The sequence below is a fragment of the Sipha flava genome, unplaced genomic scaffold (genome assembly GCF_003268045.1).
Source record: "Sipha flava isolate LNK unplaced genomic scaffold, YSA_version1 113_pilon_pilon, whole genome shotgun sequence".
Classification (NCBI taxonomy): Eukaryota; Metazoa; Arthropoda; class Insecta; order Hemiptera; family Aphididae; genus Sipha; species Sipha flava.
In genome coordinates, this window is record NW_020271732.1 from 118,254 (window position 1) to 139,930 (window position 21,677).

Sequence of the window (21,677 nt, forward strand, 5' to 3'; positions counted from 1 at the left end):
TGCCATTGTTATCTAACTTATAGATGTTTAAAATAGGAATAGGTAGTATGTTTGCAGTATGCCTTAGTATAAATGAAACAATGATGTTGGAATTTCCAACAATTATTGAACCAATCATATGTTCAAATAAAAAATTGTGAGAAATATCCATCGGTAATTGAACGTCCTAAAGCTACATTACTTATGAAACTACCAACGGTCAAATCCAAGAATTGCAGCAATTTATTAATAAACGTCTTTCCGTGGAGAAACTTGCATGTTTGCACAATAAAAATGCTTTATCAAACTGCACTGGATTTCAGAATATTGAATAGAACATTTCGCCAGTACTTATTTTCATTGAAATTCTGTTTTGGAAAGGTATGATTATCTTTTTAATAACTTAAGTACTTATCGTAGGTCAACATTTTGAATATACATAATATTTTTTCAGGTGAAAACGTTGAACACAGCAATGATGCAGGATATACATTAAATTTAAAACTATGTGATAATCCAAAAGGCATATCTCTTAGTGAAAAGTCGTTTGAACTTCATGGAGTAACACATTTTCACAGAAGGAATAATAATTCAGGAAATTCTGTAGGCCATTACACAACATACGTGAAAAGATGTAATGAACATTGGAAGTTATTTGATGACATAAAAAAAAACCAATACCTGTCAAAGAAACTACTAAGTTTCATGCAAAATAATAATGTATACGATATAAAAACTTGTCAGTAGAATTTTAATTTTTAAGTCAAATTTTTGTATGTAAACTGAATATAAATAATTACAAAAAATTTAAAAATAGAAATATGTAGTAAAAAAGGTGATTTTTCATATTTTTTAATAATTAATACTCTTTTATTATTATGAAACAAGGGAATAAATAAATTGTATATATAATATGTAGTTATGCTTATTGTCATTTAAATTTATGGCACTATTTTTGAAGTGCAATACAACGTTAATGAATCTATAAGAATTGACTGCTGGTTTTCTTCCTGATATCGTTCATAATATCGTTGACGAATTATTATTTTACAGAATTATATTTCTAAAAACTTTCCAAAAGTGAAAACAAAATGAAACATTTACAAAAACACTGCCCCACTTCAAAGATCCAAAAGTAAACACAATATTGAAGAACTCAATGATTGAAATAAACTGTTATTAGTTTATATAATATATGTAATATACAAGTATATTATAAATACGAGTAAAATACATATTATCGGATATTTCTTAAGAAAATAAAAATAACTACTATTTTTATCCACGCTATTGTTATCTAAAAAATATATGTTTAAAATAGAAATAGTGTGTTTGCAATATACCTTTGTATAAATAATAATAATACAATTATGAATATAATGATTTAAGAGATTTTAAACATACAGAATTCTTCCGAAAATATTTTTTATTTTGTTAATATAACACTTTGCTAATTAATAAAAGTGGTAAAATGGTTGTACAAATTCATACAAATTACGTACTAATTATTCGCAAAATAAATTTTTGTAAAACGTGTATTTTTACTGGTGGGAGGGGTTGGAATAACGTTATTCCAGCCCCTCCCGCGAAAAACTAATTTTTCTCGGTGAACGAGCTCCGTACAAATTCTGAAAATGGTCGTACAAATCATACAAATTACGTACTAATTATAAGCACGAAAAAAATCACACATTTCTGGATGGGGGGGGGGGCAGGGTAATGGACGTACAAATTTCCTTAATTCAACCCCTTAAAAACTACCCGGATCGAATCCCCTGAATAACTATGCAATTGACGATTATTAATCGTGCATTTGTAGATAACCTTTTGTGGTTTATCTGCAATAAGTATAAGTATGTGTAATGTATATGTGTTATACCTATAGCGATATAACAACAATTATCTACAATTATTGACAAAAATAAATTTCTACAGTGTTCGTGTAATAACGGTAAAACGTTATCGCAATCGCAATCGTTTTAATAATATGTTATCGTGGACCCAACCGCGGATAAAAAAAAACGCGGATAACGAGGGATTACTGTGCTTAGTAATTAGTGTACATTATTTTTGTGTAGAGAGTAAAAAAAATATTAATCAATTAGAATAAAATAAACAATAATTTTAAAAATAAATATTGAATCTTACCTTTGAATTTGCCATTTTATTTTCAACGCAATATAAAATCAAAGTAATAAAGTAACATCAGTTGCACAACCGCGACATAATAACACGTTAAAACAAATGACGAAAAATAAACAGCTAAAAATCGACCGATTAAATCAAAATAGTTTTTAATAGATAAAACTAAATATAGCTCTTTATTTGGATAACAAATTTAAAATTATATCAAATCATTGTATTATGAAGTGTCTTTAATTGGAAAACCATGAGTCCTCTGGAAGGTTCTATTGTGTTGCTATAGACCATAATTATAATTGAAAGACGTGTCTACAACTAATAAGTCATAAGTTACATACTCGTAAGTCGTAAATCATAATTTTTTAGGTAGGTAAATTTATAATATAATAACAGTGGAAAATGTAAAAATGACCGTTCAAACATATTTAAAATAGTATGATAATTTATTCTTTGTATAGATAAAGGATATTATTATTTTATTTTATAAATTTTAATAAAAAAGTAAAATAACAGGTAGAAACAATGGTTTTTGGTAATTTTTTAGAACTATTCAAAAATCACAGTATATATATAAAATCACCTTTAACCTGTACTATACTCTGGTTAAAAATCTGAGGGTAATAATTTCATTTAGGGAAAATATTTTTATAAACTTAGTTTTAAATAAAAAAAAAAAAATTTTTTTTAAACAATGTTTAAAACTTACGAATAAAATAACAATTAAAAACTGTTTAAAACATAAAAATCATGGTTTTAAACAATTAAAAGGTATTTTATGTTTTTTTTTTTAAAAACTGATTTTTTCGCGACCCTAGCTGTGGTGTCAAGAAATCTTATCTACAACCGGTTATTACTTTGTTTCCTTTGAAAACGGGCAATTGAAATTATAGGGCGTGTTAAGTGAGCTGACTTCACGGTAAGAAAATGGAATTTGCGGGTAAGGGATGAACTCGCAAATTTTGAAAATGAACTCGCAAATTCTTACTAGTAAAGACGCATCGTTTGGTATCAATTTTGAAATTCTCGGGCGACTTGGAGAGGCTAAGTGAAGTTAGCCCAACCTTCTGTTTTTTAAGTATAATTCGCAAACGGCTTACTCGCAAATTCTCGCATAATATTGGTATAGGTTTCAAGTTAATCCGTGAAAAAGGGTGGGCCAACTTCACGTACGTGAAAATTTCAACTTAATAATTCTGATAAAATTGAATTATATACTATCTATTTTCTCTAATGATAATTATTAAATTTAACCTAAAGAAGAAGTAAGTTGTAAGGAAAAACTAAAAATATTCTATTGATTAAAATGTATCATACTGTTTTATACATTTATTTATTTTTAATAATGCTTACTTTATATTTATTTAAAAAATAATTTGCAATTAAGATTTATTCGTGGCTGACCTTATTGAGGCTCATCGCAAAGTTTTATGAGTTATTTATTTTCAAATTTTTTTAGATAAAAAAATATTAAATCAAGCTTTAAAATGCAATTAGTTTTTATACAATCAAAAGGAAGATAATAAAAATACAATAGAATCTTAACCATGTCTCAATGAAACATGTTTGTGACTAATCTAACCATGTTCATTCTTCTGAAAATGTGAATGTACCAAAATTAAAGGTATAAGCAGTATACTGTATATGGGTTAAAGATGATAAATAATATTAATTTGATAAACAATGTGTGGACTATATTATAAATAGATTTATAGAAGAAGTTGATATCCTCTTGAACTTCTATGAGTAGAAACATTTTGATTTCCATGATGTCATGAACTCAAGAAAAATTAGAAGTTAAGTAAGAAAAATAATTTCAAACCGAAAAAACCAGAGACTGATTACTCCAAATGTCAAACCCTAATAATTTTAAAATATAACAATATGTATTAATTTAATACCAAAATTCATAACCAGGGCTCATAACTCATAGCGTTTACATATTTTTTTTTTGAGAGGTCCTAGAAATACCTATGTGAGCTATACATTTGTTTTAGATACATAACTAAGAAGTTAAATACAAAATTTTATGTTGCATATTTCAAAATATAAATACTATTTTGCTTTTTTTAGTCTTTTTCAGTTCTATATCATTCAAAACATTTTTTTCTTAATAATAACAAATAATTATAATAGTATTAATTTTTATATTTGTAATTAATTCATGTTAATTTAACTATAATTCTTCTTTTAGTTTAAATTATATATTTATTTGTATCATATAGCGACGCAATCAAAATTTTAATAATAAAAGTTAAAATTTTTTTTTTATACGTGTTACGTTTTTTTTTTTAATAATAAGTGAAAAATGTGATATTTATTTTTGCATATTTTTGTATTTTTAGTGCATATTTAAGTTCTTATTTTAATACTTTTAAGAGCATATATAGAGCTTATGACTATTTTTTTAGAGCTATAAGTTATGGTTAGTGTGGTTGGTATGGACATGGGTTATTTTTTTCATAAAATAAAGAAACAACGAGAATGAATTCGAAAGCTGTGAATACACACATGACCTCACAGGTCAAATTCAACGTTGAATAATAATTCTGTATAAACTCTGGTGCGGAAATCTATTATGATCCGAATATCTAGTATCTAATAGAGTCGTAGTTATGATTTGGATCTAACCATAATGTTGAATTGTTGAGTGCAAAATGTATTACGGTTCTGTTCTCATCTCCGTTATGATATAATGCGATATTACTATCCATTTTAAGTACAACTTGCAGTCAGGGGTGAATTCTGTGAAGTTGTATCCAAAATGTTTTATACACTAGAAGTGTTGTTAAAAATTGTTTCTAGTATTTTAGAATACTTTTACAAAAAATTTTATGATATATTTTAGTCCTAAGAAAATGTATTTTTTTACGAGTACATATGAAGAATTACATTACAAGATTAATAATGTGTAATACAATTTGACTAAAATAATAATACATAACTAAAAAAATATTCTGAACTGATACGAGTTGATAAAAAAAACAATTATAGTGGCAGTTAAAATGGAACCCATCACCTGTGCAATAGCTCTTTCATCCATTTAACCAAAAGCACTTATTTATTTCCTGATTCCTTATTCAGCCAATAAGGCTGATACACACCTTAGACCAAGATGGAATTAATTTAAAATATACAGGTTTCTATCACAATTCATTGTAATCATTGATTTTATGAGATATAGATACAATTCTTAACACCAACAAAAGTAACTTTAAGAATAAATTTGATCAATTACAGGGCCAAACAGACATTTGACATTGAAAGTAAGTGGTTAAAAAAATATACCTTCCTACAGTAAGAGAAAATATATTTTTATTGGTCATCATAACTAGTCATGACATGGCTCATCAATGCTATTATAAATGTTCTCAAAGAAAATATAGAAAGAAAAAGCTAATGACTACACTTATTTCATTTTTTTTTCTATATAGATTTAAAAACAACAATGTAAAACAAAGCATATTACACATTATATTTTCTCAACAATACAAAAAAAAATATTTTTCTATCTTACAAATTATACTAAGCATAGAATTTGTACTATTTTATAATATCTTGAAAAGAGAAAAAAATATTTAATAACGATTTGGTAATTAAAATATACAAATGGTCCAGTTAAATTCAACAATGTTATTCATAACAATATCATATATAACAATAACTTATTAATACAAACAATTAGAAGTACTCAATACTACACTCATGATCTTGATTGTGTTTCATTAGGTTGAACATCTGTGCACTTTGGCACGTTTCTAAGAATAGTAGTGTTAGGTTTTCTGTACAGTTTGAGCGGACGCTGAAATCCTTTTGACAAGTTTTGGGGCATAGGAAGAGTCTCACAGTTGGCAAAACCCACTTCGTTTAACAAATACTCAGTAAACATCGGAGGTTTTAGTTCAATGTTCTTGTAGTTTCGCCAGATGGTTTCCTGAAATTAAAACACAACAGAAAGTCAGTAAGCATCTTGTTTATTAATTTAAGTTGTAATTGTATTTACTGTTAATGTTTTCCTCCGGCCATAAGATTTCCATGGTTGTGGTTCTACTACAAGTATTCCACCAGGTCGCAATTGTGCATACATACGTTTGAATGCTCGTTTCAATCCTTCATCACCCCAATTCAAGTGCAGCCATTTGGTAATACTCAGACAAAGAATAACGTCAAACTTACACACTTCCATCGAGAGCATGACATCAGATTCTAATACATAATTTCCCTGAAACATATGGGTTATATTAAGTACAAATCAAGTTTGCACTTATGATTCAAATACATTTGGTTCTGATTACTAACCTGCACAAAAGAAACATTGAAGGGAAATCTTCCAAATATCGTCATACCAGGTAAATTGATAGGACCGTACAACATAGGTAAAGATATAGGAAATGATTGGGTTGTATCACAGTTAACATCATTATGACTACGTGAAGCATAATCATTAAATTGGTAATTTGGTGAAAGATGAGAGGAAGACTGCGTTGTGTCATTGATATAATATTGTACATTTTTACGCGCAATATTTATTAATTTACGATCAATGTCCATCCCGACTACTGACTTTGCACCAAAATCTCTGGCGACGCTGAATGTAACATGACCGATATTGCAGCCAATGTCTAATACATCCTTTCCGTAGAATAAATCCATACGTTCAGCTAGTACTTTTAGTCTATGATCTTCATCATCAGGATTACGATAACCGTAATATCTAAAAAAAATAAATAAATAACATTATAAGAAATAATAATATTTAAGCTCAGCAAAAATACACGCAGAGTAAAGAATCTGATACACACAAATTGCATGTAACAATTTCTTATTCAATCATTAAAATCAAGACCAGATGTACAAGTTATACAATAAACCTTCTTTATTGTTCCAACCAGCTTTCATTAAATATAATGAAATTAATGTGTATCTATTAACAATTATTAACCATTTTAGTGTATTCATTCTGATCAAGAAAGGTATTTTCCTGAGTAATTTGCCTCGATTATGTACGAAAACGTAAATGTTTAAAATCACTAGTTACAATTTACATTTTAAAATTAACTTTATGAGACTATATCATAATATAAAATAAAACAAATGCACACATTTTCAACGACTTTTTCGAAATGCTTAACTGTTTAGCTCTACAGATTCCTGCCAAGGAACCATGATCAGTATCTTTGAATGCATAGAACACAATGTACGTGAACCTACATTTGATTTTTTTTTTATCACCGATATCAGTAAACCGAATAGATTGTTTACAATGTATGATAATATTATCAACTAATATAATTTTCGTAACTATAAACATTTCATTAAAAAATAATGCAAGGAATGTGTTGTAAAAACGTTTTAAATTATTTATTTAAAGGTGTTTCTTATCAAAATATTCCATCGAATAAACTTTTAATTGCGTTTAAAATATTATGAACAAATGTTAACGATTTAATTTACGTCAACATTTTAAGTCATTTTTGGCAAAACATTATTGCGAACTTTCTACTACGATTCATAAACATTTGAAGATTGATGTATAATTTAATGGACATTAAGGTACTTTTGGTATTACAAAATAGTTATGGTTGCTGCTAGGTACTCAAATTTAATAACAACTGATACTATTTAATTTTTATTTGTAATAAGCGTTAATCAATATTTTCAGTCATTTTTTCTCTGGGTTAACTAAGAATTAACTAAGAGATCAGAGGCGTAATTAGGGGGGATTTGGGGGATGGATCTCCCCCAAAACTTTTTTTATGTAATTTTTTTTTTATTTATTATATTGTGATAATATGATTATTATCATTATTATTATTATTACGATTACTATTATTATTATTAAAATTTAAATAATTAAAAATTTTATTCTGGTAGGGTGGGGGGGGAGTTACTCTATGAGGTGTACAGATTTTTCTAAAACCTATTATCCCCCAAACCAAATTTCTAATTACGCCACTGTAAGAGATGATTAAGATTTATATTGTTTACAAGTATATTAATAGGATAATGAAGAAGAATTGATAATATTAAAACTATTTTAGTAAACATAATTCAAATCCATATGAATAATTAAATTATTTTCATAATTAAACAAATAAGATAGTTCAACATACATAGTAGTTACTACAGGGGTAAACAGTGTTCTCTAGGGCACAAATATTTTTTGAAAAGTAATACATGAAGACAAGGCTTAATGATGTTTTAAGATATAATTATTGCCTATCTAAACAATAAGTAATGAAATAAATATAATATAAATAAAAAGTTTGTGACGCCTTTGGTTACAATATAGTTTAAGAGACAAAGTGCATAATTTCTATAATTGGACGAAAAAAAATATTTTACCTCTGAGTGCTTTAATGTGTAATTATACTATTGTGTTTAATAGTTCTATTGATGATAATTTTAGTTATACCACAGGAACTCATTTGAATGTTTATTTATACAGACGGTTTTTTTTTTTTTTTTTTTTGTTTGAAGAAGGTAAAAATATTAATTTTAAATTTGGTAAATATACATCAGTACAATAATAACTTTTATTAATAAAATAAAATATGCTTTTATTTAATTGTATTATAAATTAATATCAAAATATTTTTTTTTATACACAGTGTAATAAAATTACTTTGTTAAAGATTTTTTTATATAAATAAAACCAAATATTACAAAAAATGTAATGGGGAAGAAAGAAACGAAAAATTCATCAAATATTTTGTACAAAAGTAAGAATCATAAATGTAAGATTTTACATTTAAACTGTTTTATATCAAATTAAATAATTATATAATTGATTAAATTCTATTTTGTTAAACATAAATACACAGTTTTACATAAATGATATATTGATTTATAAGTAAATTGTAAAATTTCAAAATTTTTTAGATTTTAATCTCAATAAAGCAACATAACTGATGGATTATTTCATTAATCTTTGATGCAAATTAATAGAAATTTAGTTATAATGCTTTGAAATTAAAAATCTTTGGCGATCAAATATTTTAAATTAGATAAATAGATATTACAATTTTTTATACAAACTATGTTTTTGATAAAATATTATTTATAAAAAATGTGCACATTAATTATTTTAAACAAAAAGCTGAAAAATGTATTAATATAGGTGTCTATAAAATGGTTCATTATATAAATAATTTTTTTTATATTCAAAATATATGTAATATAGTTAAAATATATTTTGAAATAGTACAATAATTACATTTTTATTAATCACAAACTTCATGATTAAATATAATATTACAATATACGATATTATATTAGTTATTAATTATTAATAAAACATCTATTCAATAAAGATACATTCTTTTAATACCTCCTGCATTTGTCAACTAAAATATTTTTTCAAACTACATTAAGATAATTGGTTATAAAGGTACATATTTTTTGAATTTAACAATAACTTTAATCTTACCTGTTGTAATTTCCATATTTAAACAAAGAATTTTTTTCTTTAAACTTGGGCTCATTTTTATTTATTTTTTGTTTTGGTTTAGTTGATATAGCAACAATATGCTGAGGTTTGCATTTTTTTTCTGTTAATGTGGTCTGAGGAACAACTGGGTTTACTACATTTCTTTTGGGTTTAATTGGTTCGCGCAGCTCTTCTTTTTCCATAATGTCTTTCATATTTTTTTCAGGCAATAACGGAATTTTGCATGGTTTGTTGAACTGTTTAACAGGACTTTTAGGAATTGGAATAAAACATGAATCTATTGGTTTAATCTGAACTTCATTCTCTAATACTTCTTTGATTTTCTCTATTATTTCAATAACAGTACTAAGTATATTGTTATCTTCATCTTTACAAATATTTTTTTCATACATTTCAATTTTGGCTTTTTTCTTTGATGGTGATGAAATAATATCTTCTACTGTCTTTTCTTTATTATCAATTAATTCCGATAAACTACTAAGACAAAACAAAATATACAATCATAGAATTAATTGTAAATTTTAAATAAATCCCAATGAGTTATAAAATAATTTTATCAAACTATTAATTATTATATAAATAAAATATATGTAATACTTAATAGTTCAAGCTTATAAAGGTACCAGTTATACAAGTCAATTACAAAGATCAAAAAATTTTAATGCAAATAAAAATTATAAATAATTTTAAATTTGTCTTTTCTGATACATGAATCTAAAGGGGATAAAAGTAAATTCAGTTCTAGAAGTTTTATTGCTCAAAAATATTTTCATTTTTTATTTTTTCAAATCGGCAAATTATTATTATTTATATAAATATTTGTGTACTTGTATCATTTATGTATTAAAACCCTTTGTAATGATAGTTGTAAATAATAATTTGAAATAAGATTTGAAAAAGAAGTAAATATATGAAATATCAAAAAATGTCTTCCTGTAGGTATGCAATAAGAACATAATTTTGATTTCAGACATGGAGTATTACATATAACTTTTTTAATAGATTTAACATTAAATCGAGTTTAATGATGATTGTAAAATAAATACATTACTCATTTCACATAAGATCTATAATCCAAATTAAAGGAATTCATCATTGGTTCTTGGAGTTACAGGAGTAAGAGCAAATAAAGAGTAAAAACAATTATAAAACTTGAGACATTTAAGTTATTAGTATAATTATTTGAACAATTTCATAATTAAGTTGAATATGTGAATAACATAACTATTTTTATAACTTACTTATTTTCTTGAGTGTTTTCAGTGAGTAAACCAGAATCAGATAATGATTTTGCTATTACTTTTTTAGTAATCAATTTTTGCGGAGTTTTTTCTTTCAATGAATCTAATTCAGGACAAATAACTGCTTTGACATCATCGCAGGTACCAAGTTCTAATGGATCAGATAAATTTCGAGGAATAATAACATTCACATGGTCTTTTTTGATGTTGATTGTGTTTGAATGTAAAGGAGATGATTTTGGAGTTTTATTCATTGCCCTACAAGGTTTCAAATAATTGTTAAAATCTTAATAAAGCACATAAATATTTACAAAATAAATATATACTTATTGATATCTTCATTTTGTAGACTATTTAAATTGAGCGGATCAGAAATGTTGCCACCAAGTAAAAACTTTTTAGGTGGTATAACATTTTGACCATCTTTTTTCTTTTTCTTTGGCGAAGAGCTTATAATAATTGATGTGCTAACACATCTTTTTCTTGATGAATTTAGTTTTATATTAGTATCAGAAAACTGTAATGTTTTGCAAACTGTATTCAGATTTTGATTTTCGAGTGGATTTTCAACTTCTTCATTTTCAACTTCAGTTTTGGTAGCCATTATAAACCTAAAATTAAAAATTTAAATTACTAAATTATTAAATTAGTAAAAACATACTTTTTTCATTTTGAAACAGTTATAGTGGTGCAACTACCGGGTAGGTTGGGAGTGTCAAACACCGGGGCCCAAAGATAGCAGGGGCCCCTGGGCTCAGCCTAAATAAAATAATCTATTTTGGTATTTGACTATCTAACTTTACAATAAATATAAAAATCATGACATTTTGATGTACAAATATACTTTCCCGAAATACGGACAACAAAATAAAATTATCGATTTCATAAAGAAAAAACTAGAATCTATGGAATTTGTTCTAATTTTATGTTTTTGGAAAAAGATTTTGAGAGCATTACACGGGGTGTACAAATCCCTTCAGAAATGAAATACAAATTTGCACAATGCATGCCAAAACAATTATAGAAAACCTAAGAGATAGATATAAAAATATACTGTTGGAGTGTAAAGAATTATGCTCCAGATGAGGAATTACTTCTAACTTTCATGTTAAGAGTAGACTTGCTCCACAATATTTTGATGAAATTGATGGTGATCGCCGGCTAAATATAACATGAACATTTCAGAGTTAAAATTTTTCTACCTGTGATTGATAAAGTTATATTTCAACTAAACTCACGGTTTCAAAGACTACAAGAAGTTACAAAGAATTTTGATTTCTTATTTTCTACAATGTTTGCTAAAATGGATGAAAATGAGTTCTCCAAAGCTCCAATGGACTTTTTTTATTTATACAATGATGGCATTTCTTCAGATTTTACCAGAAAATTATTGTGTTTAAAAGGATTTTAAACACTAATATTCAAATGATTTAGGATCTGGCTTTATTTATAGTTAAAAATGATTTTTGTACTACATACTGTGATGTAATAACTGCATGTATAATTTAAATTTTATTGCCTATAACACTTGCAATGCATTGCCACGGCAGAAAGATCATTTTCGAAATTGAAATTTATTAAAAACTATTTGAGAAACAGTATGGGGCAGGATCGACTTTTTAATATTTCCATTATAAATATAGAAAGAAATGTAACTAATCAAGATGATTTAGAAAAAATGATTTCTATGTTTGCCAATTTAAAAACAAGAAAAAAAAATTTTCTTAAATGAAGACAAATTTGAGATACTTCTAATAGTATAGTTTTCATTATATTACTCTAAATGTATAAAATATTAAAATATATATAAAACATAAATGACTAATGTAGTCTTAAAAGTGATATTTTTTATTTATTTTTGTAAGTATATTATGATTTATGTTTTTATTTGTTTGGTAAAACTTTTAATAAATCTATTAACTTAAGTTTAATACGTGGTATTGATAATGAATAGTAATTACCACTTTCAATAAACTGATTAAAAACAGTTTTTACAACTTATAAGTGTATAAGTATATATAAGTTACCATTAAACACATTACTTAATTTTTTTTCCTTTTGGCGATTTATCATTTTATTAACCACCCCAAATGTTGTTCACAATAAATAACTTTAATTAGGGTCCCTTCATTAAAAATGACACTGGGGCCTCAGTTGTCCTAGTTGCGTCACTGAACAGTTAATATTAAATTTATAGTATTTTAATGAAACAATTTATACTTAGGAATAATAAGAATTATTAGTAGCCTTTGTATCAAATATGGTTGCAATTATGTTAAAGATGAAAAACTTAAAAATAATACCACAATATAATAATTAAAATGTATCAAAATATCAAAACCAATCTAATAAGTAAAATATAAAATGGCAAGTTGCCTAAGTTTCAAATATTTTTTAGGTTATCAAACCAAAAGTTATAAGTTTAGACTAATTTAGTACACTTATGTTATGAAAACTCAAAAAATGTTGTTAGGTAAGTTATTTACTAAAAATTAAATTTGAAATAAATAATATTAAAGCAGAATAAACAAAAAGTCAAGAGTTACTCTTTATAAAAGGCTAGCTGGTTTATATAGGGCTGATAAAATATTCATAAAAAAATAAGATAATTCCTATATTTTTTGATAAGTTTTTTATATTAAATTTGAAAATGTGCTTAATATATTCAAAAGCAATCATGTTTAAAATGAAAGATAATCAACTATTTTAATACAATAATGTCGAGAAGTAAATAATTAATGTATAACTAATAACTATAGTTATATTTTCTATATTCTAAAAAAGCAATATTTCTGTATTTTAATACATTATAGTATACAACATTATGTACATTTCGAAATATATGGACATTTTATGTATTTAGATTTAAACTATAAAGTAAAATCTGTAAATGTTATGTTAGAAATAATTATAAATGAAAAATAGGTTAAATGGTTGAATGCCAAGAAATGTATAGCAAACTGAAATGTCAAGAATCTGGAAATTCTTAGTGAGGTTATCTTAAATATTAGTTTTGCCTAAGATTAGCGATGCTTGAGGCTCGAAAGTTTATGACCTTAAAAACATTAAAATATGACAAAAAAAATTACAAATAATTGTTTTAAATTAATAAAAATACATTTTTTTTTTAATATTTTACTCTATTTTACTGTAACATTCTATACAAATTTATCGACGTTTTAATTTTCGTCATTTCGAAAAAATTACGAAAAAAATAATAAAATTTAGATATAATAGGTAGTATTCACTATAACATGATAACGATGCGACGGCTGTAATCAACGTGATAAAATCGGATACTAATCGAATACTAGGAAAAAATAATAAAATGTAGACAGGGCCGGATTTGGAGGTGTGGAGATCTCGAGGCAACAAAGGAGTGGAGGCCCCTGGCCCCAAATTATTTTCCAAATAAAATGAACTTTTTTTTTTTCAAAGTAGATTTTTTTCTTTTATTAGTATTTAACAAACATATACAAATATAAACGGAAACAAGAAATTAAATTTAAGTGTTAATTAACGGAACCTTCCGAGCTTTTTTCGCCAAAAAATCGTTGATGGGTTCGTTGAAATCCAGTTCCCGAAGTGTATATTTGTTATACCAGCGCAATAGATGTATATTTTACATGTAGTGTCCCAAATTCGGCGCAATTGATGAATACCGATTTTTATCCTATTGGCTACTTTCGGCTGGACGGCGGAGTGACAGTGCATGGGTGATTTGAAAAATTTTTTTTTTTCGAAGTCTATTGTGGAGGCCCCGGAGCTATCGGCCCAGTTGTCCTCTCCTAAATCCTGCCCGGAATGTAGGTATAATAATATTCACCACAATACGACAATCAGGATGTAAGATTATAAGACAAGTCTTGAATTATCGGCATAATGGTCGACAAAAAACGATAAGAAGTGTGAAATCAGTAAAAATGTCTAAAAATATCATAAAATGACTTAAAAAGTAATAAATACCAAAAAATGCAAAATAAAAATGAGTTATTCGGATTCACATGCTAATGAAATAATTTGTAGCCAGGTTAAGAGCATTGTCTAAAAAGTTCTAAAAAAATGCAAAATGCATAAACTTCCGAGCCCTACTTATAAATATTAATTGAGTCAGCTGACATAAAAAAAGTTGAGCTGCTTTAATTTATTTAAGTTTTCGGGAATATAAATAATTTACATTATTGTTATACATAAATTATCAATTAAATTATTGTTATACTATTTAAAAACCTATTATAATTAATACCAGTATTATATAGCATATTTAAATAAAGTTATTATTAAAAATTATGACATTTTGAATTGAGTACCGAGTACTAGTAATTTACCCACTTAATTATCGTCATAATTAACACATTTCGCAGCTGTTAATATTTCAAAATATAGATTTTTTTTATGCGTCATAGATCTCTAATTTTTATATCAATTTAGTAAAGTGTTCTAAAATGGTGTGCGAAGTTAAAAATGTAGATTTAATCAGATGTATATTAAGATATATTTTTTGACATAAATTGAATAATAACAATGATAACCATAACAGTTATTTATATGGACTATCAACATGTACTATGTGCCTATATTTCGCATACCATAAAATCTTAACTAAAATAAATATATTACAAATTTAAATAACATTTATGGACAAAGATTAGCCTGAGTAGAATTAAATAATCAGATTTTTGAAATAATAATTGGTTTTTAACTAAATTGTAATCTAAAAGAAGCCATTATTCGTGAATATATTTATCATTTACTTTATTTATATATTTACTAGTTTTATTAACAATTTAATCCCAACTTTAAATTCGTCAAATATTTTTTTTTTAAGTAATAATTTATTGTCTTTATGAAAATTATACAGTTAAGTCTTAATTTAAATTTTACATCCCAAAAATATAACTTTTTCAGATGCATTTAAATAACTAAAATATATTTTGCTGTGTTGCTATATTTTGCATAAAAACGTTTTTAAAATAGGCCAACAAAATTAAAATATTTAAATAATAGTAGAATACCGAAATTGATTGATTATATTTTTAAGTCAATTTTATAAATTGCTCCATATTTTCAGTTTCTATTTCGATGAAAATATATTTACCAACAATTATAATAGGTACATAAAAATTAAATATTTAACCAGTATTCAGTAATAATTTATAAATGTATAACTATTTATGTTTTTGATGATTCAGACCAACAATATAGTAGTATGTAATACTATATACTCAGTGCCGGCCCAAGACATGGGCAATTTTATAGGGACGCGTTTAATATAAAAATATTTTATAAATTTAAGTGTAATATTTATTCAAATTGACAATATTTCTAAATCCATGACAGAATATTCTGTTACATAATTTTTTTTTTATAAATTATACATCACTTTCTACTGTAATATTACAAATAATTTAAAAATATTGTACAAAAATATATAATCATTAACTCGGAAAACCCAAAAAAAGTTTGTGTTATAGCAGATACGTTTCAGATATAAGATAGTCGCCACAGAGTCTGTGATGGTTATCATTAGAGTTATATTAATCGTACAATTTATTGTCATTATAAGTAAAGATTAAGATTCGTATTTGTATACGAATACAATGTAAAATGAGATCACATTTATTTCTTGCTAATGAAGTTGAACAGTAGTTAGCGGTGTCGTCGTTATCGGTCTAAAATATGTAAGTATTTTTAAATTATAGAAGCAATTTTGAATTAACACATTTGTATTGATAAATTAAAACAGTTATCGTAGGTTAATGCAATTTTATTTAAATATTAATTGGTAGAGAAAAAGTAGCACCAAAAAAAAGCTAGCGGTTGTCAAAATCGTAAAAGAAAATTAGAAAAGCAATTACAAATAAAAAAATGTTTAAAAATGTCATAATTTTTCTAATTTAATATAAACGTAAAGATAATATATATGAACGTCTCAATAATTTTGCATATTATGCAATTTTCAGCATAGAAAATGAAATAGATTCTGAATTATATCTGAACGAAGTAATATAAAATTTTGCTGATTTAAAATCTAGAAAAAAATGTATAGTTTAAAAAAAATGTATTATGTTTATTATATTGTACGATTAAAGAAATAGTGTTAATTAAATATTCATTATAAATAGTGATAATAAATTGTACCCAAATAAGTTTTGCAATATTTTACCTATCCATAAATATAAGAATTTTAAACAAAATATATAGATAAGTATAAAATTTATTTAATATATTAAAGAAAATTTGTTTTAGGACGTCTTTCAAAAAATTGCCCATGGTGACAAAATATCTTGGGCCGGCCCTGTATATACTATATATGTTGGCGTAGTGGCGTAAGAAGTACAGTGTTTATCTTAATTTTAAATACTAATAATAATTTACTAATAAATAATTACCAGCTGGTTCAATATGCGATTTTTACGGTTAGATGTTCAAATGAAAACTGTGCTTTAGAATTTAAGATAATTAATTTAAATTACATGCTTCCATATAGGTACGTTTCAAAAAATATTAAGATGTTTATTTTTTTAGATTACATTAAAGTATGTGTATTTTTAATTATAATTTATTATTCAATAAATGTTTCTAAATTACACGAATCGGTGCAGAAAATGAATAAACATTAATCGCACAATATAAACAATCCGAAATATAATTTATTTGGTCTGCTTGGGTAAAATATCTTTAAAATTAAAATCAGTTACTTATGTTTTCATTGTGATTCAATTTCTCTTTACTTCATACATAAGTTCGAAAAGTAAAGCGTGAATGTAAAATATAACTTAATGTTTATGAAAATATTATATTTCAAAATTACCAACAACATTTTTTTAATTTTGAAACCATTCCCAGGTCATTTTCATGAAATTTTTAAAGCAAAATTACTACTATTAAAAAAAATTATAATAAAGCTCGTGTCATTTATATTGAGATTTCTCAGTTGACCACCTTGAAGATATTATTTTGACAATATGCCAAACGCCAGGTTAGGGTATCAAATGTATAGTCTTGTAAAACATTAATTTTATATTTAATTAATTATTAGATTTCAGAAAAAAAATCAAACATTGATTAAAAAATGCCTGTTAATTTATGAAATTAATATTAAAATAAACAACCATATGTTTTTTTTTTTAAATTAAGACAAATAAACTAAAAACTGTTCAAAGTATACTTACTCGAATAAAAGACGATAATAAATTCCCGATAAAATGTTTCAGAAGTTGTACTATTAAAAAGAACGATTAGTTACTACAAATACGTGTTTACGTTTTTTATTGGATTAGCAACGTTCTGAATAAATGTTTAAGATTCTCCATTTTTAAAAGTTGATTTTAAACATTCATTTCAATTACAATATATTTATTAAATAGGAAAATACGAATGATTTCCTTTAATAATATAACATTGGGTTGTGTGAAGTTTTCTTTTTGATAAAGTAATTGTAATATCATCGAGTCAAGCTAAATTTTTTTTAAGGTATTGGTCATACGTCCTAGAATTAGTAATTGAAATATACTCGTAATAATACTAATGAGTATTTAAAATAATGCCATTCATTTATAAAACTGTACCGACACATTATTACCTATTTTGAACACGAAATGATTTAGTGAATTAAGTCATTAGAAACAGTTTATACAATGAAATTGAAAATGACCAACTAATATTCGAAAAAACGAATTTTTGCAAGAAAATAATAAAAATATTTGAATAACATTGTTCCATAGAAAATCATTAAAATATATTACACGAGGTACAATTAGGCACGTTATAAAAGCTCAAGAATTGACACATTTTTTGGGCACATAGCGTATTCATCCTAACGATTGGCGAAGAAAATTAATTCGTTATTTCCGGACAACCATCGTCATTTTTGATGCAAACTTATTCAATTATGACTCAATTTTATAGCACATACGTACAATATATATATATAAATGAATAAACAAACATATAAAATATACAAATACTTGTTCTGTAGTATTATTATATTTATAAGTACATCTGGTTTCGAATTAAAAATTCATCATCAGGTTAATACAAAGTTATTAAAATTAGTGGCAATTTTATTAACTTGGTAGATATATAACAATTACCATAATTGTATACTTTACAAATATAAATATACTCTAGGCAAAACATTTATTTATTATTATATATGAAATATTTGTTCATTTTTATAATAACTGACGTGTATTAACTATTTACTAATTTTTAATTTTTATTTTTTTATTACAAATATATATTGAGATATGCACAATTGCATCATACGTTATAGAAATAATATTTCTCGTCAACGTTCTACTAATTAAATAAATGCATTTTTGAATAATTAAAATAAAATAAATGTTAATTTCGTTTATAATAAATGCATAACTGTCTTTTTACCATGAAAAAATGTCGTGTTAGATAAAATATAAAATTACCGTGTGGTGTACTTAAAAAAAGTTTGATAAAAATAACTGTTTAAAATATATACAAAGATACTTTTGTTTGTTTTCGAGGATAAAACGGTTAGTGTAATAAATTGGGACGAAAAAGTCCCAGTTTTTCGTGTTGCAACGATGGTATAAAAAATACCGTTAGGGTTTCAAATGCATCACCAATATCGAGTACGTTATATTACGTACGTAATATGCAATTCTTGTCCTAATAACGGGTACGTATCAAAAGCCAAGAGGGTACCGTTTTCCTGCGCCCGCCCCACCGCGTCGCGGATCGAAAAACGGCGCGACGAAACCGGAGCCGTCGTTAGGTGTACATACACGAATATAATGAACGTAATAGTATATACAATGTATACACACGAAGTTATTATGGTTGTGTGTTTCCGACCACGTAACGGACAAAGAGGAAACAGGAACACGTATTATTTCTACGTCAGAATTGCAACCGACGCACACGCGCCAGTGTAGCAACGCGCAGTGATTTTTACATTAAGGTTGTGGAAGTCGAGCGCGACGGCTGCGAACACGCAAATGTACCCGTCGGGAGCGGTGGTGAACGGCGGTGCGAAATGCAACTCGGAAACGGGACGAAAATGCGGGTGGTGCACCACGGCGGGAGTAACCAGTTTCTCATCGGCAGATTAGGCGCCTTGGTCGGGTAAGTGACAACGGCAGTATTGGTTCGACTGGGACGGAAAAACCCGCGGAAAACAGATGTCGTGTACGTAAACGTGGTCGCAATCGACCGCGGCAAAAAAAAAAAAAAAAATGGTCGTGAAACCCAAGGGGGAAGAACAACAGGCTCAGAACAGTGAACAAGGCCCGCTCGACCTCCCCGGGCGGTGAACAGCTGGTGGCGGCGGCGTAGAAAACAACAATAATAATAACACGTAAGGACGAACGTGGGGAAGCGGCAGGAGGAAGGATGTGGAAAAATTAGGACGGGCGGCGGTAACGCGCGGGTAGGGGGGGTCATGTTTGATCGTGTACACCGAGGCAAGCGTTCGTACCGCGTTCGCCGTGTCGGGACGGAGGACCTCCGTCGAACGATAACGGAGACAGAAGAGAGAGAAAAAAAAAAAAATAAAACGATGTAAAAGTGCGGAACCGAGGAAAAACGTCAACATTTCCGACACGCTCGGCGGAAAAGCCGTCGTCTACGAAGGAGAAGGAAAAAAAAAAATAAACAGACGTCGCGTGCGACGCGACACGCAGCCGTATACTCACAACATGAATGAGGCTGCGCGCTTGTGCGACGTTGTCGGCGGTGATCGCAGCGGCGACGTTCACACGGCGGCCATCTTAGTCGCGTGCTTGTGCGTGCGTACGATGTCCGGCGAGCGGAGTGCGTGCGTGACTCCGCGTCTGGTGCTGCAGGCGAGAGCCGTTCGGAGGGCACGAGTGCCGGGCGGTGGTAGTGGAGGTGGTGGTGGTGGTGGTCGTTGTGCACGGAACGGTACGCGACTCGGCGGCGTTCCTGCGCGTTCGGCGTCGAAATGTTTAATAACTGGTCGCGTACGCCGCTCGCCCGACCGTACAATGTGGTTCGGGAGCGCGCAGTGCTGCCACGTCCCGCGCGACGCAATACCCGCTCGCGAACACGATAATTATTCCCGTGCGGTTTTGTCGTGCTACGCGGGCGATCGCGACGCACTACCGCGCGCCAAACACGCACACGCGCGCCCGTACGCTAACAACACATGCACGCGCCGTATGACACGCGCGCGCACATCGTAGTGCACGTCAAATAGCGTCCGCCGAGTAATCCATAGAGTGCCCCTCCTAGGACCGTAGTCAACCATCGGAAAGTCTACGTCGTATCGTTCCGAAGCTTTCGGATTTGCGCAGCGTTAATAATATTAATGCATCCTAGTGGGATTGCCGTTCACGTCGTATTATCCGTCATGCACATTATTTTAATATAATAGTGTTGTTGTCGTCGGCGCACAGACGTGTGCACACACAAAACGTTGTGTTATGTAAAACAGCTGAAATTTGCCGCTTGGTTACATATTTTATTATTTCGATATTTAGGTCAAACGCGTATGGTCAAAACGCGAAGCTGATATTTCAGGAACGATTTTATGTTATGAATCAATAACGCTTCCAAAAGTTCAAATCATCGCGATAAAAAGATAGTAAAACGTCCAGTTGTTTCGATTAAAATCATCGAAAAATCAATTGAAATTCGTTTTATCGTGTACACAAATTAATACTAACAAGTTAAGATTTTCAAATATATACCTACTAAATATGAGAACCGATTTATTTCTACAAAACATTTACTTTCTCGTGTGAAACAGACATGAAAATAAATTATATAACGTATACGTTTTATGAAAATATAATTAATATTTCAATTAAATAATTATGAGCAAATGTTTCTCTAGGAACTTGATATATACCTATATATATATATAT

General features: G+C 27.7%; 1 protein-coding gene across 2 annotated transcripts; it reads right to left on the reverse strand.

Annotated features, from left to right (window-relative positions):
- Window positions 1–5,649: 5,649 nt before the first annotated feature.
- Window positions 5,650–20,982, reverse strand: LOC112690071 (7SK snRNA methylphosphate capping enzyme-like). 2 transcript variants are annotated; one of them, XM_025563997.1, is made up of 7 exons: window positions 20,484–20,982; window positions 11,136–11,420; window positions 10,810–11,067; window positions 9,548–10,042; window positions 6,418–6,832; window positions 6,122–6,340; window positions 5,650–6,052 (listed from the first exon to the last, which is right to left on the reverse strand). In XM_025563997.1, the coding sequence occupies exons 1-7, from the start codon at window positions 20,486–20,488 to the stop codon at window positions 5,822–5,824; spliced, it is 1,908 nt and encodes a 635-aa protein (XP_025419782.1). In that variant the 5' UTR covers window positions 20,489–20,982; the 3' UTR covers window positions 5,650–5,821. The 2 variants fall into 2 exon arrangements, with proteins under 2 accessions (XP_025419782.1, XP_025419773.1); XM_025563988.1 differs by having other exon boundaries at window positions 5,651–6,052; window positions 9,548–10,045.
- Between the last annotated feature and the right edge of the window lie 695 nt (window positions 20,983–21,677).